Source organism: Neolamprologus multifasciatus, chromosome 8 (assembly GCF_963576455.1).
Source record: "Neolamprologus multifasciatus chromosome 8, fNeoMul1.2, whole genome shotgun sequence".
In the NCBI taxonomy this organism is placed as follows: Eukaryota; Metazoa; Chordata; class Actinopteri; order Cichliformes; family Cichlidae; genus Neolamprologus; species Neolamprologus multifasciatus.
This window is the reverse complement of record NC_140446.1, coordinates 21,891,980-21,918,604: the sequence shown is the minus strand read 5'-3', so window position 1 is coordinate 21,918,604 and position 26,625 is coordinate 21,891,980. Positions and strand designations below refer to the sequence as shown.

The window sequence follows — 26,625 nt, the reverse complement described above, 5'->3', positions numbered from 1 at the left end:
AAGCCACCTGCTAAAAGGTGACACTAGCTAATTTCAATACTGCAATGTCTTGTTCTTGTTAATTCATATATACTGTACAGTGAATATTATTTATGTGTGGTTTGTAGCACTAGTGTTTGTGTATTCTTTTATGCTCATAAAGAAAGTAAATTGACTATTGCAAAACTTGAAATATTCCAAAAATAGTGCAGGAGCAGTAAAGAAAAAAGTGCATGTATGAGTATGAAAGAGATAAAAACAGAAAATATCCAACAAAGAAGGCAAATTAGGTCTGCCAGTTCCAGCAGATGGAGGAACCAGAGAGGCTCGGACAGTATGGATATTTATTGAAGCATGAAAATGTTTTCTTGACTGAGGAGGAAGTGTAGCAGTGTTTTGCTTGGATTCAAACTGAGTATGGTTGGTGAAAATAGGACGGTAATTGAAAGCCAAAGACTGACCCTGAAAAATGTGGCCTTATCTTGTATGTTTGTTCACCTGGTTAGCGGGGTTAGTGAGTGGAGGACATGAGAAGGGAGAGAGGGAGCAGGGAGGGGAAAAGCCACGATAAAACACAAAGTCTGCTGCTGATTTTACTCAAGACAAACTGTAGCAGAGTAAACATTTTGAGTTACAGTCATGAAAAGAAGTGTGTGTGTGGCCTGACGGCTGTTATATTTAAGCTTTTACATCCTTCATAAGTCAGTCAAGACGTTCAAGGAGTAGGAAAACAAAGAAGGTGCAATTAGAGGTAAAGAAAGCTAAAATGGAAACAAAACTAACAAAGGAACGAGGCAGAATGAAGAAAGAAACAAAGTTTAAAAAGGAAAGACAAATTAAAGGAAAGAAATGAAAAGAAAAAAATGGAGATTAGGACGTAAACATGGTTTGAATCAGAGGAGAGGTTGAAGAGACGGATGTTTGATAGTAGTAAAGACTCCACCGACTGATGCTATGTTCAGGAATGTGTTCGTGCACACACAACAACCAACACACACGGCTCCTATTAGACTGTGGTTACTCTGGTTTATATCCAGCAAAGCCACCTCAGGAAAATACTGTACACAGTGACATGGAAATGTTGTTCTGAGAATCCTCTGAACAGTAACTTGGCCAAAAAAGCATCTTAAAACTGAATATAAAAGTAGGATTAGGTACGACTTTTAGTTCTGTGATGCTCGATTTTCATCATTGGGCCACATAAAATGATACTCACATTAACACTTAATAGGTCTCAGACACTGGATCACCAAAGTCGCTGAGATTCACTGTCTGGGAACAGCGAATGTCCTGTGCTAACCCTGTCCACAGTAAAGGGATCTCTCCCACAAGTGGAACCCAGCCATCTTTAATAAACCTGTGCTTTCAACTACTCTGACAAGTCAGAGTTTCTGCTGTGAGACGAGTCTGTCCATAAAACAGCTGTTGAAAGAGTGATTATATTAATAAGGTCGTGGACCAATCCCACTGTTTTTCCCTTATGTCACAGCCTGCATTCCTTCTTTTCTCCTCATAAACATCCATCAGCATGCCATCATCCTCTCACATCTTGTTCCCTGTGCTTTCTCCTCAGCTGACCTTTTCGCTTCCTTTCATTCCTCCTACCACCTATCCCTTTCATCCTCTTTTCTGCCTGCATTTGCCATCCTCTCCCTTCACTCCTTCTTACCCTACTTCACTTTAAACTCACTCTTTCCTTCCCTCCGACTCATTTGTATTGTATTTCAACTCTTGCAGAAATCAGAACCAGTGGTTCCAAGCCGAAGCAGCCAGACAGAGGTGCCATACCGAGGATAATGGAGGAGATGAAGGATTAGGGGATAATCCAGGGTATGTCCAAGTCCCTGCTGTCAAGTGCTTCCCTATTTTTCTGATATCTAAGACGAATGCACAAAGACTGCTCCTTGGATTATAGCATTAGACTTATTACCATTTAATGTGTTTTTGATGCTTGTTTTAAATTCATGCTGTTTATATAATTCACTGGAGTGTGCAGAAAACAGCAAGCGCACACGAATAAGTTTCTCAGTGAGGAAAGAAGGACAGTGGATGGGTTGTTGAGCTTTGCCCGGAGGCTTCAAGTACATGACATGAGTCAGAGGGACCGACCCCCTCTGAGCTGTGGTCAAAGGTTTTTTTAACAGGATTACAGGCAGAAACAAAAGAGCAGAGCTTTCCGTAAGTACACATCAAGAGTAATTAATGCCTTCATGTGTGCAGTATTCCGGTAATGCTGCAGGTTATCAATTAGGATGGGGTTTTTCTCTCTAACTTAAGATGAATATTTCCCCCTTATTTGGAATTACTCCCTTATTGTCTCTAACGACACACACGTTATTTTACTCAAGGAGGTAGCCTGTTGTTTCAGCTCCGCTCATGGGAGCATCTACCAGGTTCTTGCAGGCCTGCACGCTGTCTCAGATTTAAGATCGCACCTCGGTATAGCGGTCCTTCTGTGTCGCTTTGCAAGCCTCGATATGGCTTTACTCGGCGCTGGTATGTGGTATATTTCCTCCCCCTCCACACCCAGATGCCCCTCTTAAAACGGCAGCCAAGGGAAGTGGAGCGGAGGGCCTGGAACTGCGGTCAGGAGCAAATTAGAAAGGCTGCCTTGGACCTGACGCAATCCCCATTTCATGAACCATAGCCAGTCATTAATGAAGCCAGACGGGGCCTGTGCACGCGTGGGAGGCCCACTGATATTTAGACGGTGCATCTGGAAAGTGGAGAGAACGAGAAGTCCATGTCAGGGTTGGCTCATGCTATTAAAATATTTTAAAATCGAATATCAATTACTCTGCTGGCAACGAACACATGACAAAGGGCCAAGACAGACTTAGAGAAGTGGGGAACTCCAGGACTGAAAAAAGGCAGCAAAAGATTATCAGTTATGTTACATAATTAAAATGGAGTTAATTAAAAATTAATTAAAAAGTTAGTTGCTAGCTGTTGTTAATTACTGGTGATCTGGTATCAGATTGGGGCTATGTTTTGTTTTTATTTTTTATTTATAAAGAGTCCTATATATGCTGAAGCTTGTCAGAGCAGATGAGAAAAACAGCCAGAATTAAATCTCCCATCTGCTTAATGCTATTTGTCTAGCTGTGCCAATATTTAACAGGAAATCATCTCGAATTTCAGCAACATAAAGCTGAAAAAAAGAATAAATAAATATTCCACTGCAGAATATTTACAAGAAGACATTCTGCTTTGATGATGGGTTTTTCTGCTTTCCTGCTGCACTTCATCTGCAGCCTGCTGCTCTTTTACCCTCATCTTCAATTCTCCGTACTACGAAGGAGGCAAAGTCTGCTACCGTCTCATTTAGTGAGTAGTTTAAGAGTCCCCGTGTTGTGTTTTACAGCATCATGGAGTGCAGGTTCTAACTTGTGAATAGGTTAGAGCTCTCAGCCCATCACAGCAGCAGTGCCATGGCTTGCAAAGCCTACAAACCATGAGCGTAACATTTCTTTAGAGACACATGTCATCCACGCGTTTCTCTTTTATGTAGTTAACAGCAGTTTTCACTGTCAAAAAGTGTCTTTTTCCAGCGTCATGAAAAGTTGGAACAGAACAGCATCCAGATCATGTCTTCAATGCCGTGTCATCTACGGCCACAGATACCAGGGGCTGAAAGTGAAAGTCAGTTTCTTGCAGTGTAGATAATTCATTCATCTGTTGTTGATAATGCAGCAGAAGCAGGGACCTGTAGAGCAGAGGTGCAGCATAGAGATAGAAATGTGGTGCTTGAGAAAAGGCTCATTTATGTTAAAATATTTCAGCTTCTCCTACAAAAGGTTACATAATGCCATCCTGCTACATTCTAAAGAAAAATAAAACATCTGATTAATATTACCTGAATAAAAATTAAAAGCAACAGCACGAGGCTTAAAAGCTTAAACCCCAACTCTTCAGATAAATTTGACAAATCTTGTTAATTTCCTGATGTTGAAATGAAGCAGACATTGAAAACATGGAAAAGAAATATAATTATAAGCTTCTTTTCCCTCAGCCACAAGGGGTTGCCTTCCTCACACAACCTTCCCAGGGATTTGCGTCTTCTCCTGGAATCTCAAGCAAATGTGTTAACCACTACACTGTGGGGCCACTGGAAAAAATATAAAAGAAGGAAAGAGATAAATGATTAAACTTGGACTAATACCAAAATTCAGAGAAGGTACAACTAAAGAGCTAAGGGGAAAAGGTAGGATAGTGAAAGATGTATTATTTTAAAAAAGAGTATAATAACTAACATTTTAACATATTACTTTTCCCCCCTACTATACAAAGCACATCGCCTGTATTGCTGGGAGCTCTATACAGCAGTAATCTGGTGTTAGAGCCAGATAGCAACAGTAATTTTCTTATCAGGATATTTTCATTATCTCTTCCTATCTCCCTGAGAATATTTTGCTTGTTTATAAACAAATGTGAGCTTGCTGAATGAGGCCTGCTGCTCCTGCTTTGAAAGCTTTTTTGAAAGTCATTTTTCCAGGGAAGTGTAAAATGAAATTTGTGTAACCTGCTCTCCAGACAAAGCAGGACAAAATGGAAGCAGGAATTCCCTGGAAGTACACCCATCTCATGGATAAGAAGCAGACTTTGGTTTGCTTCACGGAGCAGTAACTGCGGTCTAAATTTAGATGGTTCCAGACCAGCGGACACTTGGAACGTGGAATCTTAAAAAACCTGCGGAAAGAAAGAGAAGTTACTGTACTTTACAACATCCAGAAACAGAAAGCACCAGGGTCTCTCTCTGAATCTCAGCTTACACATTACAAACTGCAAGTGTGATCCATTTCTTTCAATATACCTAAAAACAAGCACATCCCTGTCTGCATTTTAAAGATAGATGTTTTTTCCCTGTTTTTACTTTCAATAGATGGCTCCATGGTGTGACCGCAGAACCGTTTGCAGCTGGATTTGGACCTATTTCTGAGCTGATGTTGACAAAGCCAAAGCCCAAAGCGAGCCATTCCACCTGACCACACTCCAACTGGATCGACTGCCTCCAGGAACACAACTGCATAGTGTTCTCCTCAATTTGTGCCTGTTTAATTCAGCCAGCTATGCATGTCAACAAGCTACAAAGACTGGGGCAGAACTTGGCCTGTACATAATAAACAGACATGTTATTCCAGTGAACTATTCGGCACTGTAGGCCTGGAGTTTTACGTTTCAGCCTCAAAAACGACACAGCTTCAGATCTCCAAATAACCATTGAGAGCTATTTTCCAGATCCATACTTTGGACTGACGAACTGTCAGTGACTTTGGTAAAACTCTAAAAGGAGAGAAGTTGAAATTTATTGTTAAGTTTGACCTTTCTGTGGGATTAAAGGCAATTCCAGAAATTGTTTCGAGTTGATTCTCAAGAAGATCCGAGCCATTCTTGATTTCTGATCATGAATCTTCAGGAAAAGCTGTCAGGTCTGAAGGGTCTGGTCTCACATTCCCACAGCAAGCGTCGCCATAAAGGAGACCTAACGGTGGACATGATTAGCCCTCCTCTGGGAGACTTCCGTCACACCATGCACGTGGGCCGCGGTGGCGATGTATTTGGGGACACATCCTTCCTCAGCAATCACGGCGGGACTGCCAACGGGAACAATGGGGAAACTGATTCTGTTTCCAGTCCTGACAACAAGATCGGAGCTTTCTTCTCCAGGACCCTCCGTCAAATCAGGAGGGGCTCTGATAGTCGACCCAGAGAGGCATCCAAGGATTTCTCCCCACCGCCTCCTGCCATTTCTCCCATCATCAAAAATGCCATCTCCCTGCCCAGGCTGGATGTGGATATGCCTAATGGAAGCCCCACCACCAAGGTGCTCTTCCCCAGTTCTCAAAACACGCCTGAGGAGACGAAAAGCTCTTATGGTGAGTGGGAGATATGGTTTTTATGGATCAAATGATTATGCATGGCATAATTTGATTCACTTTTATCACTCTTATTAGCCCTATTACACCAAACATCAGGAAGGAAAACTAGAAATTAGCGGGTATAGAGACGGATTTTCCATTCAGTAGGTGATCGGAAGGACAGAAACACTAAATGAATGCTGATTTTCTCCAAGGTACTGCTATGGTACTTTGCTTGTAATGAATGTTGTAAATACACTGAACAAAATGGTCATTAGTACCCTGGAGTATACCGGCTAGCAGAGTCGTATTCAAGCTAAATTTATGGACATTGTCACCACGAGCAGTGCGCTGTTGGTGCTTTATAGTCGTGCACACAAGTCTGTTTCTGTAGCCTCTGCATGGGTTGATTTCACATAATTACTCTCTCTGTGTAGTTAAAGCGCTATGAAAATAGATCCCAACATGGGACCATAAATGCCACAAATCAGGTTTGCTATATAAGCTAATGTTACACTAGTTGAGCCCGGTTTACTGTGGGAAACTAATTGGATAATTCGTGGACTTCTCGGGCTCAGGCCCTAGTCCCTTCGCTCTTAGGCTCACCTTTGCCCAGTCCTTCAAGAATTCCTTTAACGACCAAATCACTAAACTGTCCCTAAGTGCCTTCCTTTCTATTAAATGACATCACTGGTAAACAGTGTCTCATGTGGGCGAAAGTCAAATAGGTTAAGTTCCAGCACAGTGTTCCAGCGTTAACTAGGAACTGTAGGAATGTGGGGATCATCTGTTGAAGTGCAGTGAAATGAATCCATCATGTACCCAGAGATCTAGAGGCAGACTGCCCCAGATGTCCTTATGAACCACCTTGGCTCGTAATCAGCAGCGTTTACATTGATAACACACCTAGATCCAGACAGAGCTGGCAGCAAGCTGCCTGGGAGGCTGTTTGAATGTTTGAATGACCCCTGTTAACACCACACTCATGGCTGATGTAGTCTGGCCTGCTTTGTGTGTGTGTGTGTGTGTGTGTGTGTGTGTGTGTGTGCGTGTGTGTGTGTGTGTGAAGGGTTTGGTGAATATAAAAACAGCCCACAGGAAAAAAAAAATTTTTTTAACCTTTCTAAATTTTCACTTTATCATTAACTTTTTTGTCTAATGATTCAGTGACTTCATGATCTTCAAATTTAAAGAAACAGATTTACATTTTTGGATATTGTTAGAAACAATAAGGACCAGAAAAAAGCTTAAAGGACGCTTCATTGTTCTTAATAAACGAGATTTGAAGCTTTAAGCCTAACTTTAAACAGAGTCAAGGAGGCAGGTTGCCCATGTTTACAGTCTTTTTGCTAAGTTAAGCTAACCATCACCTGTTTGCAGCTTCATATTTAGCATATTGACATCAAATCTTATAGTTAAGTGAAATGAATCCAGTTTCTTTCATATCTGTTCCTTTAAATGATGAGTGAGTGATCAGATTGTATTTGAGTTCCTGACCTCTTTAATCCCTGAAATGTCACCAGATCATATTTTTCAAAGATCACCAGTGAAAGTGAAAGAAAACAGGTTTTAAATAACTATATATAGGTATGTGTGATGTTTTTATCTGGATATGAGTTGATGTCTGCAAACATTTTTATTTATCTAAAGCCTTTAAAATAATAACGGAACTGAAGCTATTTAAGTTTCCTGTTATGTTGCGTTATGACAGACTGCACGTTTTCTTGAAACAAATCCTCCATTTAATTCGTTTAATTCTTTCTCTCTCTTTGGTTAAAATGTGCAAACTGTAAAATCCGTAACTGTTTTCGTTGGTTGAAATGAAAACCTCCCGTCTCTTGGCCCGATACAGCTGGCTCTGAGAAGTGCTGTAATTTACCCATTTCGTCCCGCAGGCAGCATTTTGTGAGTGCGTGACTTATTCTGTGATCCGGCAGCATCGGGCCGATGATTCACTGTTCACAGAACGGGACAAGTCAGCACTTTGGATGCTGAAGTGGTTTTTTGCCAGGTTTTAATCGTGAAGCAATATGAATACACACTGCCCCCTGCTGGAATGGAATGTAAAGTCATGCAACTGCATCAATCTACTTTAAAGAGCTGCATATGCAAACTCTTCAATGCAGAGTTAACTTGTTTGTATTCATCTTGTTTTTTTGGTATTCTGTGGTTGTTTTAACTATTTTCAGGTAGAATGTGGTGGCTTCTTTGGTCAGACCATAAATCTTTAGCTTGTTACTGCTTTAGAGGTTTCTTTGTAACCTCTGGATTGAGCTGATTTTTATTGATATATGGATTTCATGTGTCTCCTGCTCAGGTCTGGAGTCTGGTTTTGTCACCTTGCCTCGGCTTTCGCGCTCCGAGCGTCAGCAGCCGTCCATCTCCATCCCCACCTCCTGCTCCACCAACATTCACCGCGGCTCTCTGACCGACCCCTCTGACATCATCTTGTCCACCTGCTCCGCCTCTGTTGAAACTTCCGACCCCTGTCGCACCACTGCCTTCTCCGACTCCCTTCCTTCCCTCACCTCCCTGGATACCTTCACTTTTGACCTCGGCCCCTCCCTCATGAGCGAGGTATTTAGCCTCATCGATGGCCACCCGGAGGAGCGCAGCCACACCTGGGAGGGAGAGGAGATAGGGTCAGCATGCGGGCTGACCGCTGAAGGTTCAGAAATGGACTCCTTGGCCACAATCTCATACGTGGATTCATTGCTGAAGGAAGACTGTGGGGGTGGAAAGATCCCACATGGGGCCCAGTGGGAAGAGGAGGAGGGGAGCGCAATGGAGTCGAATGGAGTCGGGCTTTCTGTTAAAGTTCCTGATGTAGTGATGGGGTCTTCTGAGAGGGGAATGATGGGAGTAAGGATGGAGAGCAAACGATTTCAGAGTGCTACGGACGTGCTCGCTCGTCACTATGGTGCCGGCCTCTTAAAGGGACAGAGCAGGGCTGAGACCAGAGATTCAGAGTTCATGAGCCAGCCAAGGAAGAAAATATCCTACAGTTATATGGATGACGAGGACGAAATTAAAGTCTGAGCTCAGAAAATCAAACGTGTTGGAAAAAAATTGTTTAAAAAAATGTGATGTGTAATTCCTCTGAAAGTCCAATCAAACCAATCATGTAAAATCATCATGTGGTTGACAAAAGGCTGGTTCTGCTGACAGAATAAGCATGGAAACTTAACACCCTTCGCCCTTAATACAGAATTCCTTCTATGCAATCGTGCTCTGAGGATATAAAACTTTGATTCAAACCTGCTGCTGAATGTACCTAAAAGGAGCGAAAGAGTTGGCTGCTGCACGTTTCCTGCTCTGCACAGGAAAATAACTGAAGCAATGGAGGGTATGGAAAGTGAGGATGTACTAGCGAATGTAGTTACAATCAAAGGAAAGCCCAGCGTTACTCAACGCGGAAGTTGCAACGCCTGACGTTCACTTTATCCTTTTTTACACTTCCTCATATACGAGGGGGAAAGGCTTCCGGTGCAAGACCAGATTAATGAGAACACAGAAAAGAAGTCGGGGGGGGGGGGGGGGGGGGGGTTGGAAAAATATATTTGGTCTTAACACAAACTTTTGCTATCACTACAATCTCTTTTTACTCAGGAATATACTAGCAGGGGAGAAAAAAGGGAAGAACAGTACTTAACAAGAAAAGGGGAAATCCCAGAACTTACAGTATAAAGTCTCATCAGATAATCAGAGATCTCGTTTATAACACTACGCGGACCAATGTAATACTACACGTAATACTGGTATTTGCTAGATGCAACTAAAGCCTGAATTATATATTGTGCATTGTATGCTGCAGACCTTCTATATAGATAATCTGTGCACCTTTTTTATGATTATGAAGTCCGACCCGTGTATTGCTTTTTTTTTAATAGAGGAAACATCATGCATATGTTACTTTATACAGCTGCACATGAAGATATCTGCTGACCTCCTATGAATATGTACATACAGTATGAGCACCTGCAGTAAGTACAATTCACATCCATATGCTGCAGCCAGTACCAGCGATTATACTACAAAAATATAAAATGACAATAAAGGTGTTTTTAATGAGTTGTGCATTCATTTCAAGTTGGTTTAAAGGAATATTCCAGACACACTCTATAAACCCAAAAAACTGCTGTAAAAAGATTGAATTTTCGAGGACTGTTCAAAGTGAGCACAGCCACTATTGGTTTATGGGTGGGGTATCGTTTAATAAGTGAAATGCCAAAACCAGAGGAAAAAAAAAGTTTTCCCACACTAAAATAGCTTACACAAATACAATTGTTTTGTACATTTATGGACAATTCCAGCCTAAAACAGGAAAATACTTTTGCTGTGAATTCATTTATCATAGGTCTGTTTTTCTTCTCTGACCGTAAAACCATCAGAATAAATAAAATTACTAGGCTGGTTACGGGAAAAAAAATCTGCAACACTTAAAATCAACTTACTGAACAATCTAAGCGTACCCAGCACTCTTTGTCTGTTTTTTTAATGACAAAATATAAAAGTGTTTCAGCGGCTGTTCTGCTCGACTCAATAACAGAAGTTTGAGGGATATTTGTTTCTCACTGTGCCATAGAAGGAACCTCTTTTGCCTGTGATGGTGGGGGAAGAGGTGGAGGGCAGTTTGGAGCTTTGAGTCCAGGCTTTTTCGGAGGAGGCTTTTTCATGCTGGCCTGCTGTCCTCGGGGTGCAGGCGTCGGATGGGGCCTAGTGTCTGGAACCGTCGCAGGTGCGATCGGGGGTGGAGGGGCATGTGACTTGAGAGGTGGCGGCAGTTTTGGTTTGGAGAACTGAACCGTGACCTGCTCGTTTGGCTGGTTAAACTTGCTCGGGGGGAAAGTTCTCCTTGCTGTAAGAAAGATAGCGGGGGGAAAATGACAGCACTGAGCACACGAGTACAAGAAGTCATGCACTTCTGAAAGCGAAAATCACAAACCTTAAACAACTGAATTATATCTGTGGTATACACTGTAAATAAAAGACAGATTTAGCCGCATTTTTAATGCCTGAGCTGAATCACCAGACACGATGTGATATAGCAATAATCCACATACTGCAATTTATCACCTCTTTTGCAAATTATGTCCCCATATTTAAAAGATGCCATTATCTGTGTTATCCAATAAGATAAAGTTATCTCACTTCTGGGGTTTTTTTTTTTTGCTGTACAATGAGATTTTTGAGCAACACTGTCACTAAAACCTGCCCCAAATGTTGACATGTTGAGTCAGTCTGCTGCCAGTCTTATATTATATGCAATCTGTTTTTCCTAATACAGCAGTTAACACCAAATAAATCACATGTCTGTTACAATCTGCTCTAGAGGTTAACACACTCTACATGTTACATAGACTATAAACCTCACTATCACTATATACATGTGTCAAGTTTAGCTACGGTTTCAGTGCTCGTACAGTCTTATGTTTAGCCGATATGTACAGATATGTAATTTCTCATTCAACTATATTTGATTTATGTGTTTAGTTTACTTCATTGACAGAGTTTCATTTAAATTCTAATATCAAATTTCGACATCTGGTGGAAGTATATGACTACCCAGTTGCTTTACATTGTATAAGCTATTATACAAATGCACTGCACTTAAGGAAAAATGGTTTGGTAGATAGTTGAACAGCATGATACTTATAAGACAACATCTTTCAGCCAGCGAGGCAGTTACAAAAGTGTAAGAGATGACGCATGAACCTAAAGATTGATACTCTGGTCAGCGGTGTGAGACTTCCTGTTTCCTGTGTACATCCTGATTGTTAAAATAACAGCGGTAGATGTATTTTTCCTCATATTAAAATACATCGAATTACCAAGCTACTATTTTGACTAACGAGTCTGTACTGAGCGTCTACAATGGAAAAGAAACAGTAAGTGCTGATAGAGATACCCTCAGTCCAAAAATAGCTCCTTTGGGTGGGATATTTATAATATGGTAAAAATTACCCTGATGATCTCATCTTTATGTACTGAGATCATGATCTTTAAAATTTGAAAGATAATGCGTAATAGGATATCCCAGCTTCACCTGCGTCAGCTTATATTAGAGTAATATAATGTCTCGTGTGTACATCTAAAAAACTAAAGTGCTTCCGGAGAGGCAGTCCCAGCTCGACCTGTTTGACTGAACCTTTGACTTACGTTTAAACGGTGACGCGATCTTCACTAATGCCCTGGGAGAATCTGGTGGTGCTTCCAAAATTGGCTCGAGCTGGTTCTGTTCTGAGATCTGCCTCTGGGTGGGACTCCGGGCCTGGCCTGAGTTTGTCGCAGATCCCGCTGCTCTGGGAAGCGGAGTCGGGTTCTGGTTCGCCGTTGAGCTGGACGCGGCTGTAGAGTCAGAGGCCAGAGACGGGCCGGGATCGGTCAAGGATGAGCTGCTGGGCGTCCTGTTTGGTTGAGCAGGTGCTGCCGTCTCCGCTTCAGGGCTGCCCCACGTGGAGGTGCCACTGCGGCCGCTCACAGAGCCAGATTTCACCAGGAAGGAGACGCCACTGTCCTGAGAGGCTGTGCTGCAGGTTCAAGTATTTTAAAGAGTTTTCACTTTTTAGCATTTGTAGCCACTGAATATTTAACATCATATCTTAAAATATAAATATCAGCCACATTATGATTACTGCACTTATTACGCAGTACCTGTTTGTCTTGGAAAGAGGGAAGTGATATGCAGACGAGGAGGCTGTGGAGGAAGAGGAGGAAACAGTTCGGCTCAGTTTCCCCTTTTCTGGGACAACGGGAGAGGGCAGAGACGCATCCAGGACCTCGGGAAGTTCTGGGATCTCGAATGAGAGAGCTGATCAAAACAAATAAATAAAAAGAGTCTTACTCATTGCACTCAGCTGATGTAAACGTTCATCCCCGTTCACATCATCTACATTCATCTTTGACCTGCTCCACTTGCCACGTGCACAGTTTCCTGTGCAAGGGTGCATCTAAAGGTGCACTAAGTTTCTGAGCGGGTGTTGCAGAGAGGTGAAAAATAACAGGCTTTATTCATTTCCATGTTTTTCTTCTGTATTCTTGACAGAACAAAGCAACATTCATATTAACTGCAACTCGTGTTTTTAGCGAGATATCGCAGCAGAAGAAAGAGCAATAAAAATAATTGTGGTTATTGCAAATACGAAAAGAAAAAAACATGTTACATTAAAACCACCCACACATGAACAGTGGTTAACAGCAGACTCAGTCAGAGCAACTGATATTGTGTAAAAGTGATTCTGTGAAGATCTGTATTGTTTGTGATCTGACTTTCTTACCAGATAAGTCACATACATGTCTAAGGACCCAGTTCTTCATTTTTCTGTATCATATCATATCCCCACATCAGTGTATGTATCTTTTAGCCATGCTGAACAACAAGTCTTCAAAGAACAACTTTCAGTTTACATTAAGAGTGCAGTTACCTTCGGGGAAGAGATCAGAGCTGTACTGAATAAGAGGCTCAATGACTGTCACCACCTGGACTGAAGAAGCTGAAGCCATGTCAAAGAGAGCAGCTTCCCTAACGAGGCAAAGTGATTGAGAGAGCAGAGAAGGACTCACGTAAAGCACAAATATTGTTAACAGTGTACGAACAGGAATAACTTGGAATATGATTAAACACACGTACCCCTCAGCTCGCGGCCAGAGCAGGTTTGGTCCCAGGACGATGGCGATGTTACTTGGTGTCATTTTGTTTATAGCCTGCTGCTCAGACAACAGAGACAGGAACTGGACCAGGTACCTGATAAGCAAGAAAAGAAGATGGAAAGAAAAAAATGAAGAAGACTTATAGACATATTAACACAAGATATATGAAAATTGAAATAAATATAAGACTTGTTGATTTCCTCTGCCATGTTAGCAACACTGAGGCTGTGCTTTGAAATAGGGTAGTATGAGCCAAATGTTAATCCATTTAAGGTGGGCAGATATATCTGAGTGCTATCAGATCAAAACTTTGTTTCTCTGCTTTAAGTTCACTGCATAGCCCACTCAGTGGTGTTACTTTTATACCTCCAACATGCACAATGAAAAATGTCTGAACATTTGTTTTATTTATAGCCTACAGCACACTGAAGTAATAGAAGCTGACTCAAAGTAACTGAGAGACAGGTACGTTTATATTCCAGGTCTAAAAAGTACACACAGTGATTTCATGATCACTAGAATGTGTTAAGAATTTGCAATGTGATGATGAGTCATCCCATAAGTCACACTGCTCTCCCTAAACATAAAATGCCTTAAAAGTATCGCCATTTGTATCAGTATTAGCAATACTGGCCTTGTATTGACTCGGTATCAGATTAATACCTAAATTTTCAGTATTGCACAGCACTATTAAGCCACACATAATGATAACATGTTGATGCATAGTTCGCTGACTTAGTTGATGAGGTATGGTGGTCCTTAAAGGTCAAAAACAAGAAAACAGCAGCAAATAGAGAAATTCTGCAAAAGCATGCCAAACACAAAGGAAGTAAAATAAAACACAAAGGAAGTAAAATAAAACACAAAGGAAGTAAAATAAAACACAAAGGAAAGAGGAAAAATGGCAGCAAAAGCTCCAAAATAACGTGACAGCGCAGCTGCAGAAGTGAGACGCTAACAGTAAAGGGCTAACGGCAGGCATGTGTCCACAGTTACATGAATCATGTGATTAAAACACACATTACACAAAACATCAGGGGTTTTTTCACTTCTATTGTGTTTTACTAAAATTCCTTTGTTGTTTATTGGGTGTGTCTTGTGTTTTTGTGTGTTTTTGAAGCGTTTTTTCTATTTGCTGGTGTTTTCTTAAGTTGTGCATTTGACCTCTCAGGTCGACCATACACAGGACCAACATAACCTGGTACTAACAGAGGCTAATTCAAGACTCATGCAGAACCCAATGCATCTTTTTTATATTGTCTTAACCACACATACTATATATATACAAAACAAAGAGCCATCATGACTCATGAGCCAACAACACTGCTGAAATATTTCAGTTAGATAAGTTTAAAAAACAACAACTTCAACATTTGATCGTGTGAGTGCAAAAAAAGAAAAAAGCTATTCAAAGACTACACACCTGAGGTTGTTGTAGTTTTCAGGTGGCAGTTTCTTTAGAAGTATCTTGAATTGTTCCAGCTTCTCTGACAGCTCTTTCTCCCTATGGGGTCAGAGGTCAGAGTTAAGGAACACACCACAGTCAAAATGAGAAACGTAGAAATCGATTTTGTACAGACCCTGCTGCTTTAAACCAGTCGTTGTAGAGGTCAAACGTCATTAGTGGTTCGGGAAGTTCTCGGAGGTAACACTTCAAAGCTCCTGTCGACACATTCAGAAGTAAATCCCACCGTTAGATAAAAGCTTATATATATTAACCCAAAATATTGCATTTTGAATTTAACCTTCTTGCTGTTTTCTCAACACAATCCATTAATAAACGCTTTTATATTGCACTGCTGTAAATAATTCTAGCGCACTGAAATGGTGTTTTTGATGTTCACAGGAAGCTGTGCTTGGAGCAAACAGAAGAGGAACTGGGTTGTTAAAACGAGCTGTGAAAGTCACATTGGCTGGCCAGATGAGGAAGAGCCCTCATGACGGGAAATGGAAGTGGGCACAGGCTCACCTGCCACGGCGTGAGGGTCCATGCTGAACTCGCTGTGGTCCACCGTCCCTTGATTCAGACACGTCTTCAGCCTCTTCATCACCGAGGCTGCGGCGGCCAAGCGAAACAGACCCTGAGGAAAGACGACGGTTCATCAAAAACGGGAGAAAAAAAAGAGCGCTCGAGCGGTAGAAGTCGCAACCAGCCAGCAGTCAGTCAGTTCAAATCAATATAACCAGGGAAAGCCCCCACGGCTCAGAAAGAAAGTGTTAACACTCTCTTTACTGATTATATACGTTTAGACACTGATTTTTTTCCACCCTTTCAGTTTGTCCATACACTTTGTGCTTGACATGCAAAACTGATTACTTTCCCATCAATCTTAACTGTACTTTGTAGTTACTGCAAATAAACAAATATTAACACACCAATGCTCTAAACTTCTTTTTAATTTTAGTGAGTAAATCTAACTCCAGTTTTGCAGAGCTGCTGACCCGTACACATTGATTTAAATAGGACCTGTGATGTTAATTTGGAGCTCTTTTCTTTGTTCCTGTGATGCTACACTAGCTTTGGTTCAAAAGAATCACTATTCATATAACAGGGCCTTTGTGCAGCTCCTCAATTCAGCCGATAGCTGAGCCGTGAGCCTGAGAAGACCATGTGATGCTTTATAGTGATCCAAGAGTATACAAAGTGTCTAAATTAGTGCTTAGAGCATAAATCATGAGAGTTACATAACAGTAATAATCTCAGAAAGCAATATGATGTGCACTCAGGCTTGGACGGTGCATAGCAATTTACAGTAAGTGGGCAATGAAAGCACTTTTAATTTGCATATTTCTGGGTCTGCGTGTTATGACTGCGAACACTGTGCGGTACCTCCTCTCTCATGCCTGTTCTCAGCAGCATGTGAATACACTCCTGGATGGGCGCCGCGATTTCTCTGTTGCTTTGAGACAAATGTGAGAGCAGAGGCTCCCCGTAGACCTTCTGGTTGGAGAGGCTTTGTGACGAATCTGCAAAACACACAGCAGGCATGATGACACGTATCGCAATATTACATCGGTGCAGCGGATGAAACGCACGGACCAGAGAAAACTCGGGTTACCTTTTTGACTGTGGTCCTCTTTGAGTTCGCTGATGTTTTTATCCAGGAACATGTGAGAATTCTTGTGGTATTCTGCCTGCAGCTCGAGAAGCTATTTTTTGACCAAGAGAGGAGCAGAGGTGGTGGATATAAAAAGAAACAAAAGTCAAAGTTAAGAAAAAGGTCACATCATTACCGTAGCGGTGACTCACACGAATAAAGTAATTTGCATAGTCATCCTCCTTAGTTGCAAAGTGATAGAGGTCTGCAGAGTACTGGTCCTATGGAGACAACAGCAAAAGGTCAGAGATCAAGACGACGCCATTGATTCCAGACAGGCGGAAGACAGACACTTAAACACTTGTACCTTGATGCTCTCCAGCTTCCTCCAAGCTTCTTCCATTTCTTCCCTAAGCCCATCCTGCTTTGCCTGAGGTCCAGTGCTAGCCTGACTCCTGACCACACACACACACACACCGACACATAAAAAAATGTGAAAAATTGTGGGGTGGGATGTGTGGTTAAAGTGCAGGATATTTAAAAACCTCACCTCATTCTTGCATTGTTCCAATCTGTTGTGAGCTTTGCAAACTGCTTTTTGTTCCTTAGAATTTCAGGTAAATCATCCTAATGGACACAAAAAAGGGAAAAAAAGATTTTATGTGATCATTTAGTTGATGATTGTGCATGAGTGTAGTCTATATTTCTAAATAATCACATACAGGGGATGGGCAGAATATAGCAAAGACTTAACAATGACGTTCAAGTGGCTACAAAAGCACAAGTAGTTAACTCATCTAGCATTTAACGGCCTCCTCTGTACCTATAATGACGAGTTTTGACACCTCAGTGTACATCAGTAAAGTTGTGGTTTGATGACCATTTGAACAGTTTGGGGGGGTTTCCAGTTAATGTTTGATGCAAACTGAGTCATTTTGTTCAACAGGAAAGCCTAAACTATGAGAGAAACCCTTCTGTTTATGAAAGAGCTTCACAGGTTAAAAAGTTAAAAAGCACTTTTAGCCTAAATTATATCAGAACATATTCTTGGTTTTGTTCATCACTTATCTTCTGTTCAGCAACACGAACATTAAGCTGTTGTCACCTCGCTAAGCTTGTTTAGTGGCTCCAGGACCTCCTTCTCCATTTTCATCTCAAAGTCTGCCAGCATGTTGGCCAGCATCTTCTCCATGAAACAGCACATTTCCAGCACCTTCCTGTCACACACACATACACACACACGACCAAATCATGATAAATATCCACCTCAAATCTGATATACTGTTTTGGAAATATATCAGAAGACATGCTATAAATTTCATTTAAAAGTGCAAATAATCAGATAAAGCATGTTCCTTCAGATTTAAACTAGATAAATCAATATACAAAGCAAATGACATGGATTCAGCCCATCAGGCTAGCCTATTACAGCGCTAAACTCTAAATAAAGCAGATGCACAGAGCTCTGGTAACAAGTCATAGACAGCATCCTCTTTCTTTTTTCACCCAGAACTGAAAACTCAAAAACCTCCACACTACAGTCATGAGGTTTTTGCATGACTCTAGTGTCAGTAAGAGCATTGGAGTTCAAGTACAGAACACAGATGGATCAATGGAGGGGTGGATGGGTAACTGCACCTGATTGAGGACTCTGCATCGAAGTCTTTCAGGCTTTCTGCCATGCTGACAGACAGAAGCATCAGAGGAAGTTTTTTCTGTAGAGAGAGGAGAACATGTGACATTTTTCAGTAACTAACAGAGCATTTCCATAAACCACGCAGATGTATTAACACTGCTACCATTCGTTTTTCGGCCTCCAGCCCCGGTTGACTCTGCATGCAGCTCTGCAGCTTTTTATGGAGGACCTGAGCTGCCTTCCTGGCTGGTTCAATCCTCTGCTCCACCTTTGGTCAAACACACATACGGTGAACCTTAGAGCGTCTAATGATGCTATTTAATTTATTATTTTACTGCTATAAATGATGTGTGCAAACAAAAAATGCTATAGTTGCATAAATTTACATGAAATAGAACGTGGGTGGTAAGCGAATGTGTCCTCGAGTAGAGCTAGTAGAGCATCGCTGTGGTAACCATTGACAATATACAGCTATGGCTATAAACCACACTGTATCTTGAATAATACGTTATTCATAATAGTATAAGAATAAAATAAATCTGTAAGGGTAAAGCAGATTATTTTTCTCACCATAACCAGGTCTTCATGTAGAAGGTCGGTAGCATCTTGTGACCTGCAAAAAAATTTATATTAATTTAGAAAAGATCTGCTGTTTAATGTATTGTTTTAGCATATTTAATGCAGCGGTCCCCAACCCCCGGGCCACAGACCAGTACCCGTCCATGAGTCGTTTGGTACCAGGCTGCATGAGTTGAGGCTCGGAGTGGGAAATTTTTGGTTTTCAGGGGTTTTATTGTTATTTTTTAATCATTTTTATCGATAACTCGGTTTCCTTGGGTCTTTCCCGTGTGTTATGTTTTTTTTTGGTACTGGTGTTATTTATCCGTGACACCTTAAAGGGCAGTCCGTGAAAATATTGTCGGACATAAACCGGTCCGTGGCGCAAAAAAGGTTGGGGACTGCTGATTTAATACATATTATTAAGCTAAGGATACGTGTCTATTGATATTCAAGGTTTTCTAAATTTATTTAAATCAACTGAATTCAAACATGCAACCTTGGACTGTGATATTGTGCTGCTGTTTTTATATTCTGTGGTCTAAAAATTGTTACTCGGCTAATCAAAATGTGAAAAAATTCTGTTAGCTGTAGCTAAAAAGAAATAAATGTCAAAAAAATAAAGGGGCTTGAAATGTACATTTTGACTTAAAAATCGTATCGGTCTCACTGTTTGAAACCAACCTGTAACCTGTGCTTAAAACTGAAACTTGAAAAATGCTAGCATTAGCATGCTAACGTGCTCACAATGAACATAGCCAACATGACATCACACACTGGTTTTGAAGATTAAAGTTTACTATTTCAGTCATTGCTATCGTTTTTTACATATATATTATTATTTTAAACTAGACATAACAAACCAGACCTGGACTTTAAGGCTGGTAAAAATTGAAATACACCATTACTGCTTCCATAGGAATTCAGAGGATAAGTAGCAGAGAAACTGTTAAAAACCGCAAGAGCTACATTTAAATTAGTATCTACAGATTACACAAACTGTGTAATCTTTTCATCTTCATGGCAGTACAGCTATAAAAAGATCGAACAAGTGTGGCTTGTTTGGAAGGGTTTTTAGCAGAAAGGCTCTACAAAAAGAACATTTCAGCTCAGCGCGGTGGCCGTGCCTGAAAAAAGTACAAATCTTCTGGAGCAATGTCACAGCTCCATGTTTGACCAAAAACCCCAGAGAATCAAACCCAGAGCTATACCCAGAGTATCGACACAAATGTCTCATGTATTAAGCACGGTGGTGGAGGGGTGATGATTTGGGCTTGTTTTGCAGCCACAGGATCTGTGAACCATGCAACCACCGAGTCAACCATGAACTCCTCTGTGCACCAAAGTGCTCTAGAGTCAAACGTGAGGCAATCTGTCCGTCAGCTAAAGCTTAGGTCAGAAAGGACATGCAACAGAACATGATCCTAAACGCTGCAGCAAACCTACAAGAGAATGACTGGAAAAGAATCAAGGTGTTGTAGTGACCACGTCAAAGTCCAGACATCAACTTGAATGAAATGCACGACATGTGAGAGAAGAGTGGGCCAAAATAATTCTGTAATGATACGAGAAACTGATGAAGACATACAGAAAATGAGTACTTCACATTACTACTTCTACAAACTGTTGAATCATGGGATGTACAGTTAAATCTAGTTTTCTAGTTCATTAATCGGGTAAAATACAGTTTCAGCCATTATTACTCATTTGTGAGACTAGATAGTGGGACTATCCAAAAGTTGTCCAGTTATAAATAGAGACCCAAACATCACGTAATACACATGAAACACCAATATAACCTAACATAACCGAAATATCACGAATATATTCATGAATCCTTCTCATATATATGTCTATAAAACTAGACTTGGACGATGCATCACACCCTGCTGACCATCAGAAAGAATGCTACTTTAAGGCACTTCTGCACTGGCATCGGTCTTTTATATACAGTCATTTAGCAGGTAAGTGATGTTTACCATGTTGATCTCAGTTTAGCATGTTGCTGTGCTAATTAATATGTGCTGATTAGTCACAAACATAAAGTACAGCCCCAGTTAACTAGACTTGCTTTTAGTAACAAATCAAATGTCACGGCGGGGTGCGCCGGTGTGAAGAAGAGGTAGACCCAGATGCAGACACGGAGACAGAACTAGGTTTCCAAAAATAAAGCGAGCCTTTATTGTGGCTGATGGCATGACAAAAACACTAGAGAACTCTGAAACTGGGAAAACTAAGGAGACTAAGAACACTGTGTAAACTAAAAAGACTAGGAACACAGAGTAACTAGGCAGGCTATGAAACAGTGACACAATAACGGAAACTATGAAAAGATGAGGTGAGGATTACAGACGATCTGACACCGACTGAGCAGAAACACACGGATTAAGTACACATAACAAAACATCAGGGGAAGCAGAATCACATGGGGAAAACAGCTGACAACAATTAACATAATGACAGGACAGGGGACGTGAAGCTAAATGTACAAAAAACAAAAAACACAAGGATCCTTCAAAATAAAAACGGGAAACATAACGAGACCCAGACATGACTCGAACTAGACAAACAAAGAAAACTTGGACATGAAACATGACAGATAAACACACGAAGACTTCACACAGGGATGAGACAAATGGGGAGCTCGATAAATCATGAATTAAAACTGTAACCTAGGCATGACAGAATGTAACTAGATAAACTGAAGTGAAACTAGACTGAAAGGAATAACAAAAACATCAAGAAACTCAGAATACTGGGTCACATGACCCAGGACCATGACATCAAATGAAACTTTCACCAAGAATTCATTTAAAAGTCATCGCAATTTTTTGGTGTATTTGAGCACACCACGTGGTAAAGTTATTTCTGTACCGGGTAACTGACTTTCCTACTGTTTCAGTGCAGTGGCCTCGCAGTTTGCGCCTCTTCTGCACGGGGGACATAAATATATCTAAATGTGGGGGTGGTAAAAAATAAAGGACATTTTAGGCCTGAATAACATGCGACACCATGACAACAGCCTAAGCATGGGCGTGTAGGGTAGTGCTGTGGTTTATTTAGCACCAGGTGGGGAGGACTGCAACACCACAAGTTTCTCTGCTGTCACAAGAGGAGGCAAAGCAATCTACAGAGAGCCGATAAAAGTCACTGCAGCCATTATGTTTGTGTTAAGCTGAAAGGAAACCAAGCCCAGTTCACAAAGAGTTCAGTTATGCTTCAGTACTTCTCAGGTGTAGTTTTAATTCCTCTCGTGAATCTAAAGTCTGGCCTTTCGCAACACAAGGAGAAGAAATCCTCAGTAGGTGCTTGTTTTAGAGCACATATACTTTATTAGGAATTGTATGTGAGACCTTAGAGCTGTATGTGTTTAGATCAGTGTGCAATATGTCTGTTTATATGTGTGTTTATTTCATCAGAGCTCAACGCTCCAGTACAAAGTGAAAAGTGCTGTTCGTGTTAGTTGGAGCCCACGTTGCCCTGCTGCAGATGCACGCTGCCGAGTTTATTATTAAACCAGAATGCGTCAAAGGTAAAGGGAGCACAGCCTGAAACCACACTCGTCTAGCCCTGCTGCATGCAAGCTTGTACCAAGAAAACCAAATAGCGCAAAGGTGCAAGATTTAGTCACCCACTTCTTTACTAATGCCAGTGACTCGGTGGTAGTCAACCACAGGAATGCCTAACATAATCTGGCACCTACTTTCGACTTTAAGGTGTTGTGCAAAAGTCTTAAGCCATCCCATATTACTTCATTTTTTTTGCAAGGAAAGCAGGAAATGGGTGTTTACTGAAACATGTGCAAACCTGCATGGAAATACAGTATATAAGGCAAAAACTGAGTTTTGAATAACTGCCAATTCTATTTTTCATATGACATATTTATTCTTCAGGGCAGTTTGAACTCTAGTATGCAGGTTTTGTGTAGTCTTTGGGAATAGTTCTCCGGGCTTCTTGGAAGATATTCAAAGCTGTACTTTGGATTTTGGTCTTTTGTTCTGTTCTCTGTCCAGATGTTCCCAGACTGCTTCAGTGATGAGGTCCGGGATCTATAGAGCCCAGTGCATTACTATTCCACTGTGTTCTGATACTGCTCTGACAGCACGTTTGGGTCTTGAAGACAAATGAAGTCAATCAAACACTTTCCCCGTGCAACATGGCTAAAGTCCAGTAAATCTATGAGTTCTATCAATTTTGACAAGTTCTCCAACACCACTCGCTGAAATGCAGACCCAAACCATGACAGAGCCTCCACCGTGTGTTACAGATAAACTCTCCTGACCTGAACTAACACTCCATCAGACCCAACAATTTTCAGTCCACTTCTTGTGTAATTAGGCATACCTCAGCCTTTTCTCCCCGTTTCCCTTCAATAAGCTACCTGCCAGACACCTTTCCACTGAATTTCTAACGAGGCTTCAGCGAGCAGTATGTGAATCAGCTGAAGAGCTTTCAAAAAGCCCGGAGAACTGTTGCGACAAAGGCTTTTATTTTCTACTTAATGTTTGCACTGTTGAAATATCAGTTTAGCAATTTAAAAGCAACCTCCTGGCAAAGAGCCACCATCTTTCTAGAGTGTGTTTCTAACATTCACCACAACCTTGAGTCGGTTTCTCTGTTCAGAAGTGCTCAGCCGCTCTGAGTCCGAGGTTTCCCTCAAAATCCAAACAGTATGAGTCACTTTAAAGAGGAACCAGCTACTTTACACACTTCCATCACAATGAAAGTGAGAACATACAAAAAACCAAATCAGATTATCAAACTGATACGAAAACTGCACAGAGAATTCCCCTCCCTCTTAGAGTTAAAGAAAATAAAGTCTCAAAGTAAAGCGATCCATCGTATTAGTAACGCAGCGGTGGATCATTTTTCATGTAGTCTGATAGCAGGAGTGGCATTAAGGTAACTGGTAGTATAGGATGAGCATAAATGACAAAAATAAAGCAGAGAAGTCTCAGTGATATTTCCCTACAGACAGCCACCGAATACTGTTCAAGCTGATGTATATTCATTACACTATGGTCACGGCTCTGGTTACTGATTTCTTTATCTAATGCGGCCATATGTAACTCAAGGGACATCTGTCTTACACGACGCAACGTTTGGGGCCACAGAAGACCTTAAATTTACTTTAAATGTGATCATAATTCAGAATACAAGTTCAGGCTTACCTTGTCGCAGTGCCCAACTGCTTCAGGATGCTCAGAGACTGCCGGAGCATGCTGGCAGCAGAGTCCAACCAGCCTTTCTACCCGACCTACCCACTCTTGATCGACTCAACGAGGTATCCTGTTAATTAAAAAAGAAAAAAAGTGGAGGAAAAGTCCACACAGGCTCCAGGCTGCGTTACTGCATCAGGAAGAGAAAGCACAGACAGGCTCTGCCTCTGCTTTGTCTGTTTTTTGTGTGTTTATGCATGCGTGTTTTGGCCTTCAGTTTTCGTTCTCGTTTCAGGAGCGCGCTCTCAAGTCACGTCGAGCACAAGTCAGCAAATGAGGAAGTTGCACAGATGATATGCAGGCTGTGAGAGGGAAGAGAGATTTTTTTTTGTTGTTGCATTGTCACACTATGATTTGACAGTCTAAAATGACACATGTGACGTGACAGAGAAGAATGAGTGGGACTGCGTAGGCATCATTTGACTTTTAACTACAGGAAAGGTTGATTCGCCTTTGCAGACGGATATCTCATGAGGAATAATTTGTGCAGCGCTGCGTTTGTTTGTTGCATGTTGTAATTAGAATGATGCTCGCCCACTTAAAATATCCTTCAGGCACGGCTGTGGTTAATGTGTAGTTCTGTAAACTAAGGTAAAAAGGATGTGAAATGGCCAAAAGAGGAAACTGAGCTGCTGTTTGTAACATTTTTTTCCTGTCAGCTTAAAAGTTATTTCCATTTTAATGAGTCCACTCTATTCCTCTTTAAAAATCTGGGCATTTTAATTTTTGCTTCAGGTAGTCTGCTTCCTTTTCGGTTAACATTTTTAGATCTTTTGGATTTTTTTGGTTGTTGTTGTTTTGTAAACACAGCACTGACTTTCTGCAGTCTCTTTAAATTTAGCGTCAAATAAGCGCTTTTAATCGTGTCTGAAGTTACTTTACTCATCCTTTTAGCTCCGTTTCTGGATTCGAGAACCATTCTTATAATTTGGGATTTTTTGTTCTTAAATTTATGGTGATTGCAAATCATGTCGCCATTCACGGCACACAGATGTTTTTATTCTTCTTGTTTCACTTTGACTTTAGATTTAGGCAAGCAGTCACAAAGGGCTCTATCCTTCCTGTTTGGGCTCAGACACTCTTAGTACGAAATCTGTTACCAAAAACAAAAACTACAGTAAGGACACGTTAATCCCATGAATTAACTAGAAATGAATAATGACGCCTTTAAAAACATTAAACATTACTGTACTTGTTGTTTCCACTTAAAACATCACTTTAAAGTTTGTAGATCAACATTGCAATTTTAACAAAATGCACTTCATAACTCAATTAGGAGGCACATGAAATCAGCTTATCACAGCCATTGTGTTTTTCTGATGTTATTTTGTGATATTATTCTGTTACTTGTGTAGTGTTTTGCAAACAGTAGATAAATGATCTTTATTTTCTTTTGCTGGGGGTTAAAAACTGCACGTGTAGGATTTGCAGTGAAATGCAATACGCTTAAAAATGTTGCTATATTTGCTCCAAAATACCTTCCACGAGGGAGCTATGACAGTTCTCCCTTTGGATCACGGTGAAATGGCACCTGAGCTTTATTTCCAGATTTTATTCTTCTTTTTTCTTTCAGCATTGACACTAAATCGATCAGAGGGTGCAAGTGAGATTGAACCAGCCCTCAACTGCCACGTGCTACAGCCTGGTGGCAGCATTGTCAAAATGCACATGACAAACAAACTGAGTCTTTATTTTTAGCAGTTTCCTGACCATTTCTTTTGGCTTCGAGTCAAATTACATTTCTGCAACACTGTGGGTTTCATACAGCACTGCGCAAACATTTTGAGCAACCCCTCGCTCCACACCAGACTTTTTTGGTTTTTTGGTCATGCTTTAAGGCAACCTTGAGTAGTAACTCAGCTCAAAGAATAAACTAGTGTTGTGTCTGCATATGAAGTATGACATTTAAGTTGTATCTTTAGGTATTTTGTTACTAACAACCTATCAGGAAAAAGATTAAAAAAACATTTTTTCAATTCTTTAGCTGAAGCCATGAAAAATACCAAAGATAACACAGTTTAACAGGTATAATACAGTAAAATATAACTCAGGAGACGTATAGTCTGTGTCTAAAACCATCTGAAAAACGTGGTGGATGCTCTGTTGTGGTTCGGGGTTGCATTTAAGCTGATTTTGAGGATCCTGTCAAAATTGATGGAATTCTTGATGCATAAAAGCACCATTTGATTTTGATTCATGATGCAATACCATACAGAAAGTGTCTTGATTGGTAACAGCTTAATTTTTCAGTATGACAATGATCCCAAACACACAGACAATGGAGCACTATAAGTCATGGATTGGTCGCCCCAGAGTCCAGACCTCAACATTATTGATGTAGTGTGGGATCATCTTGACAAACAGCAGAACAAAGACCTTTGAATGTCCTTCAAGAAACCTGGAGATCTATTCCTGAAGACTACTTAAAGAAATGACAAGAAAGGTGCCTGAGAGTTCAGGATGTGTTGAAGAATAAAGGCACTCATCCCGAATACTGATTTTCAAGCTCATTAGAATCGTATAAACTGTTTTGCCTCATTTACTGCATTTATTTTTGCATATTATATTTAATCACTGCACCCATTTACCTATTATCATATCATACGTTTTCAATTAGGAGTGGCTTGAGACGTTTGTACGGAACTGGACATAGTTTGGCATCTGGCACAAGTGCGCTATTACTTTCA

At 40.9% G+C, this 26,625-nt stretch overlaps 2 protein-coding genes across 2 annotated transcripts; one reads left to right on the top strand and one right to left on the bottom strand.

Annotated features, from left to right (window-relative positions):
* The first annotated feature begins 5,383 nt into the window (after positions 1 to 5,383).
* cdc42ep1a (CDC42 effector protein (Rho GTPase binding) 1a) lies at positions 5,384 to 9,908 on the top strand. The gene is made up of 2 exons (XM_085171458.1): positions 5,384 to 5,855; positions 8,155 to 9,908. The coding sequence occupies exons 1-2, from the start codon at positions 5,384 to 5,386 to the stop codon at positions 8,874 to 8,876; spliced, it is 1,194 nt and encodes a 397-aa protein (XP_085027584.1). The 3' UTR covers positions 8,877 to 9,908.
* sh3bp1 (SH3-domain binding protein 1) lies at positions 9,668 to 26,583 on the bottom strand. Its single transcript, XM_085171449.1, has 18 exons — positions 23,891 to 26,583; positions 18,732 to 18,774; positions 18,325 to 18,429; positions 18,164 to 18,240; positions 17,631 to 17,742; positions 17,076 to 17,152; positions 16,893 to 16,980; positions 16,738 to 16,806; positions 16,547 to 16,637; positions 16,318 to 16,454; positions 15,457 to 15,568; positions 15,068 to 15,149; positions 14,911 to 14,991; positions 13,468 to 13,581; positions 13,262 to 13,359; positions 12,492 to 12,648; positions 11,997 to 12,367; positions 9,668 to 10,695 (listed from the first exon to the last, which is right to left on the bottom strand). Exons 1-18 carry the CDS (start codon positions 23,938 to 23,940, stop codon positions 10,409 to 10,411), a joined length of 2,151 nt encoding a protein of 716 aa, XP_085027575.1. The 5' UTR covers positions 23,941 to 26,583; the 3' UTR covers positions 9,668 to 10,408.
* Between the last annotated feature and the right edge of the window lie 42 nt (positions 26,584 to 26,625).